The sequence below is a fragment of the Prunus avium genome, chromosome 1 (genome assembly GCF_965620075.1).
Source record: "Prunus avium chromosome 1, drPruAviu1.hap1.1, whole genome shotgun sequence".
NCBI classification, from domain to species: Eukaryota; Viridiplantae; Streptophyta; class Magnoliopsida; order Rosales; family Rosaceae; genus Prunus; species Prunus avium.
The window spans coordinates 8,364,352-8,376,849 of record NC_142284.1 but is presented as its reverse complement, the minus strand read 5'-3'; the positions used below and the strand labels follow the sequence as shown (position 1 = coordinate 8,376,849).

The window sequence follows — 12,498 nt, the reverse complement described above, 5'->3', positions numbered from 1 at the left end:
ACCCCGTACTTACATAATCTATACTTCGATAGATCCGTGCACTTGCGGGTATTTTTAATTGGTTGTTTGCACATTAATTTGTGTCCTCTTAGGAATGCAACAAGCATCCACAATGGGGGTGTATATGGGGGTGTATGTTAAATATACACCCCGAATCACCGGAATCGTCTCCAATGGGGAGATGTAAATGGATGTAAATATACATGACCACCATGGGGATGTAAATAAAATGTATATTTACATCTATTTTTACATCCCTTGCAGGCGGGACCCACCCGAGAAAAGAGAAGAAAAATGAAGAAAGGTCAATATAAAAGGCTGGGACCCACGGCTACACCCCCGAATTTACACCCCCCACTGGAGCAAAAAACATATTTACACCCCCAGAGGTGTAAGGGGGATGTAAAAGTGGCTTTACACCCCCGAATTTACACCCTCCCACTGTGGATGCTCTTAGAGCATATCTAAGGGAGTAGTTATTCCGCACGTTATTATCGTGCGCATGCTATTGTAAACAAGGAGAAAAACAGGGAAGGGTAATAAAAAATACATGACGTCTGCACGATAATAATGTCCGGACGTCCGCATAGGAGAATTTATGTCTAAGGGAGTATACAAAGGCAAAATTGTACTATAACAACTTGGGTGGCATGTTTGCCTTAGGGGTGGGCATAGTTCATTCGATCCAATTTTCCCCTCTAATTGGAATCGAAATTGAAACTTACACACAGGCCAATTTAGTTATGTTTTCATAGAAAGTGTTTAGAAGAACCGAACCAAATCGTACCTATGCGATTCTGAATCAATTCGGCCGGTTTCTGATTTGGAAAGATAAAAGTATGAACATGTGAAGAGTTTAGAAGCAAGAAGATGAGAAAAAGGTTGAGGAAATAAAAGAATTGAGAAATAAATGAAGAGATAACGAGGAAGAGAAATAGAAATAAATAGGTGCAAAAGTGAGAAAGATTGAAGCGCAACAAAAACAATTAGGGCTCGTTTGGTACGGGGGATTGTCATGGACTGGATTAAATTCTTGGATTGGCTTGGATTAGCTTGGCATGACCTAAACTAATAACACTTGTACTACGTTTGGTATATGTTTGATTGGACTATGACTAAATTATTTTAAAATATTTTTCTTGAAAAGTAAGTTTTTAAAAATATTTTTTTAAACTTTTCTTATCTCTGTCGAGATCTCCCTCAACCCCCTTCCTCTTCTTGGACCTCCAACAACCCCACCCTCCGCAACAAATCTCAAAGCGAGTCGGCGATGACGAGTCAAAATCTTTGGTTTGATTGGCGCCATGAGATCTCTGCGTTGCTCAGAGGAGAGAATCGTGTGGAGGTCATCTGCTGGGTTTCTTCAATTTAATTATTTTTGTTTGACTGGGTTTCGATAATTGAAAAGGAGAAATTGAGTTTGATGAGTAGAAGAAATACAATAACTTTTTTTTGGGGGGTTTGGTTAATTGAAAGAGAAGGAAAGTTGTCTGGCTAAGGATTGATTCAATTAATGGGCTTGGGTTAGTGGCTGTTGGAGAGAGGGAAGGGATGAAGTGGGCGGGGTCAGTGGCTGTTGAATGGAGAAGATGAGAGAAAGGCAAGCCGCTCCAGACCCAGCTTTCTCATACTGCTCGAAAGCTACGAGGGAAGGAGGGGTATCTGGGTTTGTTTGGGATGAGGGAGGAACAATTTTTCTTTATTTTATGAGGTTGCTGCGGTGGTGGATTGAGGTTGTTGTGATGGTGGGGGGTTCGGATCGATTGCAGGAGCTTGGGTACTCGGTGGTTGTGGATGGCGCTTGGATGGTCGGTGTTTGCAAGCGCTTGGGTCGGGACTATGTTGTCCCCCCATTCCACACGGGACTCACTAAGAACACCTAAGAAGGTGTTTTTGGTGGGGCCAGTATTAACAGTCCCACTTAAAGCTAGAATTAAGTGTAAACAAACATGGGATAAAAATTTGTCTAGTCCAATCCAAGCCAAGAAGGTGTAACAAACGAGCCCTTATGGTTCACCGAAAAGAAAAAGAAGTTGGGCTAAAGATGTTTTTTTTTCACACAAGCACATTTGCTTTAGCCAATTTGGCTAAATATATTATTTAGTTCGATATAAATTGGAACTAAGGCGCATTTGGGTATTAATTGGGCTTACAAAATCTTGATATTACTTGGAGTTACTAATATGATTTGAATATTAATTAGGCTTATTAATAATTTTGGATGCCAATGGGGTCTAGAGCCTTGACTTGTAGACTAGTGGTATTGAGTTTGAACTCCCATAATTCCATTGTAATGTGTGTGAGAAACCCTCCTCCCATTGTAGTTTAGACTATCGCATGTATTCAAAAAAAAAAAAAAGGATATAAATAAGGGGTTCTTAGATCTAGGTCCAAAACTATTAACTATCATTGGGTTTAGTCCACGTGTTTTTGGTTTTAGATGTAGGTCATTTGACTTTATTTACTTTTTTTGTTGTGTCGATTTTACCCTATGAGGTAAATAAGAAAAACATATTAAAAATCTAAATTTAATGCATTATTTCCTTGTAATTGAATTTTGAATTATTTCCTTTATAATATTTACCTAATATATACCATTTAATCAATGAAAGTAAGACCCGCATATTATACCTATGCAATGGACAATAGGACAATATACCTATACCATAGGATAATATATCTTCACCATAGGCTGAACAAACCATAAAACAACTTACCTATAAGTAAGGTGGAAAAATAGACAAGCAAAAGAAGAAGAATAATAATAAAAGAAGAAGAAGAAGAAAAAGTCGATACCATGACTGCATGGTAAATGGATATTAGAGCATGCTTTAGCGGGTCATTTGTGCCTTGGGATGAACCCCAAGTCTGAATCTCCATAATTTTCTCATCTATTTTAACAGAGTGTTTGGCTTCCTTTGAGCACTAAACTCACTCCATTTTCTATTTAAATCCCGCACTTCTCTTTGTTCACCCCAATATTTAAATCATTAAGCTGTTAAGTTTTATTATTGTGTAAAAAGACAAAAAAGGTCATCAAACTTAATACTTAACCCTAGTACATCCATACACACACCCCACCACTCTTCATATTAAGTTTTAGAAAAATACAAAATCCTCTACATCTTTTTAAAAGACGTAGAACGTTGAGGAGCCTACCTCTTTAGAAGCTGCGTGGGAGCTGATGGAAAGGCTTGTTGATTGCTTGGTTGTAATGATCTTATTCTCTTCCCACTGTTTCATATGTACTACAAATATTGTTTAATAATTTAAGTATTGGAGTGAACAAAGAAAAGTGTGGAGTTTAAATAGAAAAACTTTTTTATTTTTTCTGCTGGGTGTGTATTTAAGGGTAGTTTGGGAAGATGGTTGGTTTTCTTAGAAATTGTGAAAATTTGAATTAGAAGTTGAGGTGAACTTAGAACATGGGGTGAACAAAGAGAAGTGTGGGGTTTAAATAGAAAAACTCTTATTTCTTCCTTATATCAATGTACAACATTTAAAAAAGAAAAAAAAAGTCTTCCAAATCAGGTACTTTACTTACCATAAATTTAGTAATTTATTATAAAACCACCATAAATTTTGCTGCAATTAATAACTTCATTATTCCTTACTTTTTATTTGCTCAAGGGTAAACTGGGTAAGGACAGAAATATACTATTGGCTAATTATTTCATTAAGGTAAGTAATCTAAGGTAATAGGCAATATTGGAACAAAAAATGATTTTAAATATATAAAAATAAAAAGATTACATTAGACAATATTAAACAAGGAATGTAATCCTATGAAAAGGACTTGGATCAAAGTCACCAAATTTGAGGATCAAACCCAACTCCTCGATGAAAATTTGGATCTATATAAACTTTCCTATATAAATAAATAAACTTAACATAACCGATCTCATTCAATTTAGACCATTTTCTAACGCAAAAACTAGGACAAAAACTTATCCATAGAAGTCTGATTCGGTTTTTGAGCGTAGGTTGATTTTTTTGGTCAACACTATGTTTTTCGGTTTTTTTCCTACTTGGTTCATTGGTTCAAATAAGAATGGCAATGAGTCGAATCAGGGGTGGGTATGTCATTCTCATCCCCATTCCTATTAAGCTTTTTTCCCCATCCTTGTTAAGCCTTTTTCCCATCCCCACCTTCATACCTGCAATATTCATATCGGGAATTCCCCATCCCCACCTTCGTTGGGGAATGGGTTCCCCGACCTACCCCATTATGGAAGAAAAAACCAATATATAACTACTTTGTTGAAAAAAAGAAAGAAAGTACTAAGGCAAGATAATTAATACATATAATATATACTTATAAGACAATGTAAGAATGCTTATATATGTATTGGAAGTTAACTAATATAAAAATATAAAACTTAGTCGGTACAATCACTTTAATAGCATATTTATATATACTACCTCATCAAAAAATTAATTAATATATATATATATTAAATGGGGAGGGTTTGGGTTGGGGATTAAAATACCATCCCCACCCCTCACCGAACACCATACCCAAAAAATTCCCCATACCCCTTTTTGGTCCTTTATACCCGACCCATTAGGGTCGAATCCCCGCGAAAACCCTTACCTGTGAGGAAAATTGCCATCCCTAGATTCAAATGTTCACCCCTAATTTGCCTCATGAAATAAGTTAATCACTCTAACGGGGCAATGCAATTATACAAAATATTATTATATTATTTACTTTTATCTTTTACATTTACTATTATCTTTTATAAAAGTATGTGAGAGAGATTTCCCATTTACAAGCTCATTTTGCAGTTCGAATTGAGGCTTATCAATTTGATCTCTAGCGTACGCATCTTCTCTCTCTCTCCTTAGCTGGTTCTTTCCTTTTCTTTAGAAAGCCAATTCACATAGTCGTGTAGATGTAGAAAACCAAGGCCTCCAAAATGGTCCACAAAAATCCTAGTTCATTAATTAAGAAAGCCAATTCACATAGTCGTGTAGATGTAGAAAACGAGGCCTACAAAATAGTCAACAAAAATCCTAGTTCATTAATCACCAGAAAAATAGTCCCTCACAGAAGCACATAATGAGTAATAACATATAGTCATTCAATTGAGAAATTATAAAATACTATGATAATATGGTCACGTGATACATTTTTTACACGTATTATAATATGAGTGGACGACAAAATTTATTTTCCTTTTTTTTCAAAGAATATTAACACGTGTACAAAATATACCAAATGACCGTACTACAGTAGTATTTTATAATCACTTCTTTTTTTTTTTGGTCTGAACCACTAGGTGGTCCTGGATGGGCCCCAACTATGGACGACAAATAATATGGTCACGTGATACATTTTTTACACGTATTATAATATGAGTGGACGACAAAATTTATTTTCCTTTTTTTTCAAAGAATATTAACACGTGTACAAAATATACCAAATGACCGTACTACAGTAGTATTTTATAATCACTTTTTTTTTTTTTTGGTCTGAACCACTAGGTGGTCCTGGATGGGCCCCAACTATGGGTGGCACCTTTAAGCCTTAACCACAACCCAGACTAATCCCCGTTCACACCGGGTCGGCCCGTAAGGGATAAAGTGCTAGCCAAAGTGGTGATTCCGTACAAGAGCAGGGATCGAACCCTGACCTCTCTTAAGGAATGAGAGTGCCGAACCACTCACACCAACCACCTTGGTTTATAATCACTCCTTTCAATCTAACATAAATCATAGGTTTTTTTTTGGTCGTACATAAATCATAGGTTTGACAACGATCTATTCTATGATTCCTATCTGATTGAAGCCCCCATACGGATCAGGGGGCCCCATTTTTTTTTATAGCTAAAAATTGTGGCGACCCGGCTACCACCCGTCTTCAGGAGAGCATGAGTTTTCTCAGCGGGCTCCACATCCCCATCCTGGTTATAATTTTTTCTGCCAACAAAATCGAATATCACATATTCTCCTTTTTGTAGCAGAATAAAAATTTCCACAACACATCTGAACAAATTTTTTTGTTGTTTTTACAAACCAAAACAACTCATGAATGATGACGATGATAATGACGTTTTTACGTTTGTATTCCGAGTCAAACCAGCACAGAGGCCAAAAGCCAACAACCCAAAAACCTCAAAAGAACTCGGAACTCTCTCTTCCTCTCTCTCTCTCCCTCCTCGGATTTTGTTGGACTTCTGTTTTTGTGTTCTACCAATACATGGCAATCTAATTGCCTTTTTAGTTATTTGCTAGTTTTGTTGTCGTTCATCTGAAAGCAGAGGACTTCCACTTTTTCATCTCCTGGTGAAAAGCTCATCAATTCTGGGCACTGTTTCTTCTTTTAACATTCAGGTGCGTTTTTGTTTTTATTTATCTAGGTTTTGATTAAATTTTCTTTTTATCGCAATCGGGTATGCAGTGGGCTTCATGCAGATTAAAGACGAGATGTTATGGGGCCTTTTTTAGTTTATAGATAAATTTGGGTGGTAAATAAATTTGAGTTTTCCAATTCAGCTGTTCTTAGTTGTTGGATTTAAATATCATCTTTAAACGACCCATGAATTATTGTTCGTTTTTTGTTATTCTATTTCTTTTCAAATTGATTGACTTATTGTCGGGTGTAATTATTATTATGTATTTTCTTATCATACTCAAGAATTTATTCTGCTTCACATATGAATTGTTAGATGCCATTGTTTCAGGGTTTGGTGAGGTTTACCTCTTGGAGTATCTAAGCTTACTGAAATTTCTGTCGGAGTTCTGGATTGAAAATGAGAGCAATTGCTCGATCTATTAGCCAATGTAGATCAGCTTTACAGCATCAAGCATGTCAATACTCAAGTGGTTTTGTGAGAAGGCAAAAGCTTTTGACAAACACCTATTCTGCGTTTGTTTATAAACACGCTAACAATGCCAAATTCGATATCTTTCAACGACCCAGGTTTTCTGTGATCTCAAGAGCTCTGTCAATAGATGCTGCTCATGTTACTAATGGAGGTACTCTTCTATTTTGGGTTGTCTTATATATCTCTCTTTCATCAATAGTTCATAAAGAAGCATAGTTTCCTCAAATTTTTGTTGGTTTTCGGATTAGTGGCAGATGTAAACAGAGCAGGGCCACTTGTTGAGTATGAACGAAGAATTGCTGCTGGTGAACTTGTTGATGGTGATGCCTGCCAGGTATGACAAACAACTGAGCGAGTGCATGCTTATCAATTTCGTAGAAATAAATGAGGAAAAGATTAAAATGAATACTGTTTGGGCATCTTGGTTTCATTCTAATGCTAAATGACGCAATAACGGTGTATGGAAACCTTGGAATTGAGCTTCTTGTTTTCACGTACTGTTTGTTACGGGACACGTTATTTAGTGGGAAGTTCACCATTGATTTGGGCTAAAGAATTTAAACTTCAGGTCTTATTTAGTAAATCCTGTGTTAATTCTGGGGTGGTCCTGTTGAATAGCAGCTCAATAAACTGTATTGAATAAGGCAATCAATATGTCTTACCTATTGGTGTTGCTTTTTCTTTTTCGATCTGACTAATTTTTGCAGGTAGGCACCTTAAGAGAACTTCAAAGGCTCTATGATGAACTTGTTCAGTCAGCTGATGCCTGCCGATTGGATAGGTATACAGCTTCTGCGAAATCTGGAAGGTAATCTTTCATAACTTGTTTTTTTTTTTCCACCACTTGTGATCCAATTTTAAATGGGGATTTCACTAAAACACCCAAAATGGGGGCTGAAATTATAAAAAAACCCAACACCCAAAACACTTTATAAACACACCCAAAATCCATCATTACACACACTCAAAACCCATTTATAAACACACCCAAAAAATATACAATTGTTGATTTTGGGGTTGATTTTGGGTGTGTTTCTATGTTTAAATAGTGTGTGGGTTTTTTTATAAATACATGTCTAGGATTGGGTTTATTTATAATAATCTAATTTTAAATTCTATACTGATACAGCATTTCATTAGCTTCGTGTTTGAATTTTGTACTTTCCTACTTTTAGTTTGTTCCATGTTGAAGTAGTAACCAATTGCTCATCCATTTGTATGTATGCAGGAGTAGGTGGTTGTGGTCTCGTTTCATCCCACAGTCTTCAAGCTCACCAGTCAAAGGTCTTTATCTTTATGGAGGGGTGGGCACAGGGAAAACCATGCTGATGGACTTGTTTTATGATCAGCTGTAAGTTTGAAATGCATGTTTGGTTGTTCTGTTATTGTTTGATTTCCATAGATATGCCACGCTGTCATTCATAATTCTTGAGAAACAGCCCTTGTAAATTTAATATTATTAACAGATTTTGGCGGTGATCAAAATTTTATTTATTTCTGTTCTTGATTATCAACTTGTCCACCTTCTCTCTCACCATAGATTGCTGTTTTTATCTCCTAATACTTTGATTTTCATTTGTCAGAAAATGCAGTTGGAGAAAAAAGAGGATTCATTTTCATGATTTTATGTTGGATGTCCATAGATGCTTGCGAGTAAGAATGCAATTCTATTATATGGACTTATATTTGTCATGGACTGAGAAATATTTTCTTACTGGAACATAAGCTCTGTGTTTGGTAAAAGTGTTATAATTAAAATGTTTATATGTCTTTCCATCATTATAAATGTAGATTACATCATCAAGTACAGTAGCACATTTGGTAGTTTGGCAAACCATCTCCTGGATGGATGAAATCCAAGCAGATTATTCTGACAGTACAATTGGTTTTCATACTTCAGGATTAGTAGCTCTTTTTTTCAGTCATTTGATCTTCGCACACTTTTGAACAAAAAGTTCATTTCATTCTGGATATTTGTTGCTTTGGTATTAGGTATTATACAAATTCCAGATTAAGGTTAACATGAATGTTTTATAATTTCTCAGAAGCACCAGGGTGTAGAAGATCCACTTGAAGTGGTTGCAGGAGAGATATCCGATGATGCAGTCTTGTTGTGTCTGGATGAATTCATGGTAGAACACTAGTATTTACAACTATGCTTAGAAATCATCTCTGATTACTAGTACTTTTGTTGTACTGATTGTCTTGCGGTCTTTCATAGGTGACTGATGTAGCTGATGCATTAATATTAAACCGTCTGTTTAGACATCTATTCAGCAACGGTATCGTAAGTAGTTTACCTCCATTTACTTTCTTTTGATCGTATTCTTTTATACAATGTGGATTTATGTATTCTCTCATTAAAATTATTCTATTTTTCTTTGTTTTTTCATTTTTGGTGTGTGGCAAGTGTAGATTCTTGTTTCCACCTCCAATCGTGCTCCGGATAAGCTGTACGAAGGTGGACTACAGAGGGATCTTTTTCTACCCTTCATTGCGAGTTTGAAGGTATGTATCTGGATGTGGTATCATCTGCTTGTTGTTAGGTTAGTTCCACCCTGTGATATTAGTATATGTTTGGCACAAAACAAGATAAAATGTGGCCAAGCCACTTGTGGCGTGACTAAGCCTTTAGTTGGGTTTTATTTTGTATTATAAAACCCTGTCTCATGTATGCGGTTTTTTGGAGTGTTGCATCCGACACCAATACTCGTGTATTCTGCCCTCCTAGTGTGTTATTTAGTTTGCACTTCATAACAAGGGAATTTTTGGTTGTAGGAAAGATGTGTAGTTCATGAAATTGGTTCAGCAGTAGATTACCGGAAACTGACTTCGGTGAGATATCAAGTCCACTAAGATTTGTTACCTCCACATGTTCAGGTGATTTTGCCTAATGTTTATAAGTTTCTAATTTCATGTTTGCACCTTAACTACAGGCTGAGCAAGGTTTCTACTTTGTTGGCAAAGATTTGTCAGGCTTTCTGATACAAAAGTTTCAACAATTGATTGGGGAACACGAAGCTGGTCCACAAGAGGCAGAAGTAGTAATGGGAAGGACCTTAAAGGTACTTTCTTGGTTGCCTTTTGGTGAGGCATGTGAAGAGAATATTATATAGTCCTGTTGTATTTTGGATCTGACAGTATATTTTTTATTGCCATCAGGTTCCACTAGGTGCTGATGGAATTGCCTATTTTCCTTTTGAGGAACTATGTGACAGACCTATGGGAGCTGCAGATTATTTTGGATTGTGCAGTAAGTAACAACCTAGCAGATTGGATTTTTTTCATGCATATTAGCATATTAAATTAATTTTGGGAAATGCCCTTAAATACCACTATTACTGTAGCAAAGTTCTCAAATAGCACTATTATGTCATATCAAAACTATTTGGGATTGTTTGCTATTGAAATATGGACGAATTTCGACAGCATATCGAGATGATATCGATGTAATGGGACTATTTACTAAAGTGATCGTGCTATTTGAGAACTTTACTCCAGTAATAGTTGTATTTGAGGGCATTTCTAATGAATTTTAGATAGTTGAGATATGGCACTATTGGGGTGAGACTTGAGTAGGGATGCAAAGCAGTATTCAGTACTCGTGCAGTCCTACGTTAAAAGTAGGAGCTTCATGTTATAAATCTGGATGATAAATTAGTACATATATCCTTATGAACCTTTATAAAAAAGGTTTTGCTTGGATGCACAAAGATATGGATTGAAATATTTGCTTAAATTTTGGGTCTTATTTATTGGATCCAAACACCCTACTCTTTTGATAGTTCAAGAATAATTTCGTCTAAAGGTTCTTCATTTTCCTTTTACAGAGAAGTACCATACCCTGGCATTGGAGGGCATCCCAATATTCGGACTCCACAATAGGACAGCAGCATATCGGTTTGTCACTTTAGTTGATGTATGTTCCCTGTTTCTTCATGATTAGTTTGCCCGTTTTGATTACCTAAGGTGCTGCTAAATGGAAGGATCTTATCAACGTAACTTACTTTTGGACTTCATACTTCTGCAACCAAAGCATTTGGGAATAAGATTTGTTCATATCCTTGGTTAACCTCCACTGGATACTTTTGTAACTGCATTTGAGTTATAGCTCATTTGCAGAAAGGAGTTTATTTAATTTGAACTGATTGTGGAAATAAGACATTCATTTCAGTCTACTAGTGTTGGATAGATAGATTTAGTGCTTTTTTAGTGTATTATCATTCTTAACAAGTTCATTAAATGCATAAATTTAATTATGCTGTCATCTGTTTTCTACTCTCCCATTGGGATGTTGAAATAGTATTAATGCTTTTCACCAATGCGGTTACAGGTGATGTACGAGAACAAGGCCAGACTGTTGTGTACAGCTGAGGGAACTCCATTTGAACTCTTTGAAAAGATTGTTACAATCTCTGATGCCCAACAAATGGCACCTAGAACCTCTTCGAGGTCAAGGAAAAATGATGATTCTGGGCTGTGTGTTGATAATGAATTGGGTTTTGCTAAAGACCGCACTATTAGTAGGTATGTTACTCAGCAGAATCAGTAGTAGGAATTTTTTTATAAATACAATATATGATGATATATGATATTTAATATGGTAACTATGAATTTGGAACTATATTTCTACCTGTCTCATTTGCCTGTTATTGCACATTAACATGTCCTTTCTAATTCATGACAACTCATAATTTTCTCTTAAATATGCATTTCAGTTAGATTTAGTTGTCAGGTCAAATATTCAATCAGTTCTCTTGGTTTGGGTTGAAGGGCGTGGAAGAAAGTCTGGTTTGTGTACTATGTGTTTTGAAACTTTGTTTCATCGAGAAATCTTGTTTTGCTTTCCTTATTTTCAGATCTGCTTTAGTCTGATTCTAACCTTTTACAACCTGCTTTTGTCCTCTCTTCCAAATACAAAGTCTTGATATTTATACGGGACTGTATCGATGATTACCTAAGCACGTAATAACTTGTTCTCTGTGGTCAATCTTTGTGTTCCTAGGTCATAGATAAGTAACTGAAACGAAGCAGCTTATGGTGTAGTGTAGGATATCGAGCTACAATTATCATAACAGTCTTACCAATTCTATTATCTTTTTTATATAACCTCCCGGAAGAATTGGGAAGGGAAAGGAAGAAAGCACTTGTCAATAAGTCTATTTGCATTTTGTATTTAGGTTGTATGAGTGTAGTTAATTTGGGTCTCTCTCTATTTCTTTCTATTGCAAGTACTGATTCTGAAACCATGAACGCAGATTAACAGAGATGAATAGCAAAGAATACTTGGAGCACCATGCTGCAACGATTGGAGAGAAGAGCTCACAGGAAGGCACAATTCACGATAAAACCGTGCAAGCATGATGCAGAAAAAAGATCCAACATCTTCTAAGTCCATCCAGTTAACCATTGGTGTAAAATTGTGTGGTTGCATGTTAGCAATTCACCAGGTTTAGTGAGGGATTCCTAGTTAAAAATAGGATTCACTAGATCTATTTTTTAGTCTGTTCAATAAATGCAATCTCATATGCCCTTGTCATAAACGTTATAACAAGCAACAGTTCTACTGGTTGGCGCCCCTGTTTTTATAATAAGGCTCTGAAATTTTGAGGCTTGATTATTTTCATGCAACATGCAGACCCTGTCATTGAAGCAGATATGTTTCTGA

The 12,498-nt window shown here is 36.1% G+C and overlaps 1 protein-coding gene across 2 annotated transcripts; it reads left to right on the top strand.

The window, feature by feature from the left end:
* Positions 1 to 5,991: 5,991 nt before the first annotated feature.
* Positions 5,992 to 12,445, top strand: LOC110760843 (uncharacterized). Of its 2 annotated transcripts, none has more exons than XM_021963185.2 (15): positions 5,992 to 6,336; positions 6,687 to 6,981; positions 7,085 to 7,164; positions 7,538 to 7,638; positions 8,059 to 8,181; positions 8,414 to 8,483; positions 8,876 to 8,962; positions 9,052 to 9,117; positions 9,246 to 9,338; positions 9,609 to 9,665; positions 9,767 to 9,895; positions 9,993 to 10,083; positions 10,661 to 10,749; positions 11,164 to 11,357; positions 12,089 to 12,445. In XM_021963185.2, the coding sequence occupies exons 2-15, from the start codon at positions 6,756 to 6,758 to the stop codon at positions 12,192 to 12,194; spliced, it is 1,512 nt and encodes a 503-aa protein (XP_021818877.1). In that variant the 5' UTR covers positions 5,992 to 6,336; positions 6,687 to 6,755; the 3' UTR covers positions 12,195 to 12,445. The 2 variants fall into 2 exon arrangements, with proteins under 2 accessions (XP_021818877.1, XP_021818876.1); XM_021963184.2 differs by having other exon boundaries at positions 5,994 to 6,336; positions 7,079 to 7,164.
* Positions 12,446 to 12,498: the final 53 nt, after the last annotated feature.

What these genes read in the sequence shown, in the direction of transcription:
- LOC110760843 (XM_021963184.2), top strand. Translation starts at nt 6,756, where the DNA reads ATGAGAGCAATTGCTCGATCTATTAGCCAATGTAGATCAGCTTTACAG. An exon ending in TGCTCATGTTACTAATGGAG is followed by an intron (nt 6,982 to 7,078) that starts GTACTCTTCTAT and finishes TTTTCGGATTAG; the next exon opens with TGGCAGATGTAAACAGAGCA. An exon ending in TAATGGGAAGGACCTTAAAG is followed by an intron (nt 9,896 to 9,992) that starts GTACTTTCTTGG and finishes TATTGCCATCAG; the next exon opens with GTTCCACTAGGTGCTGATGG.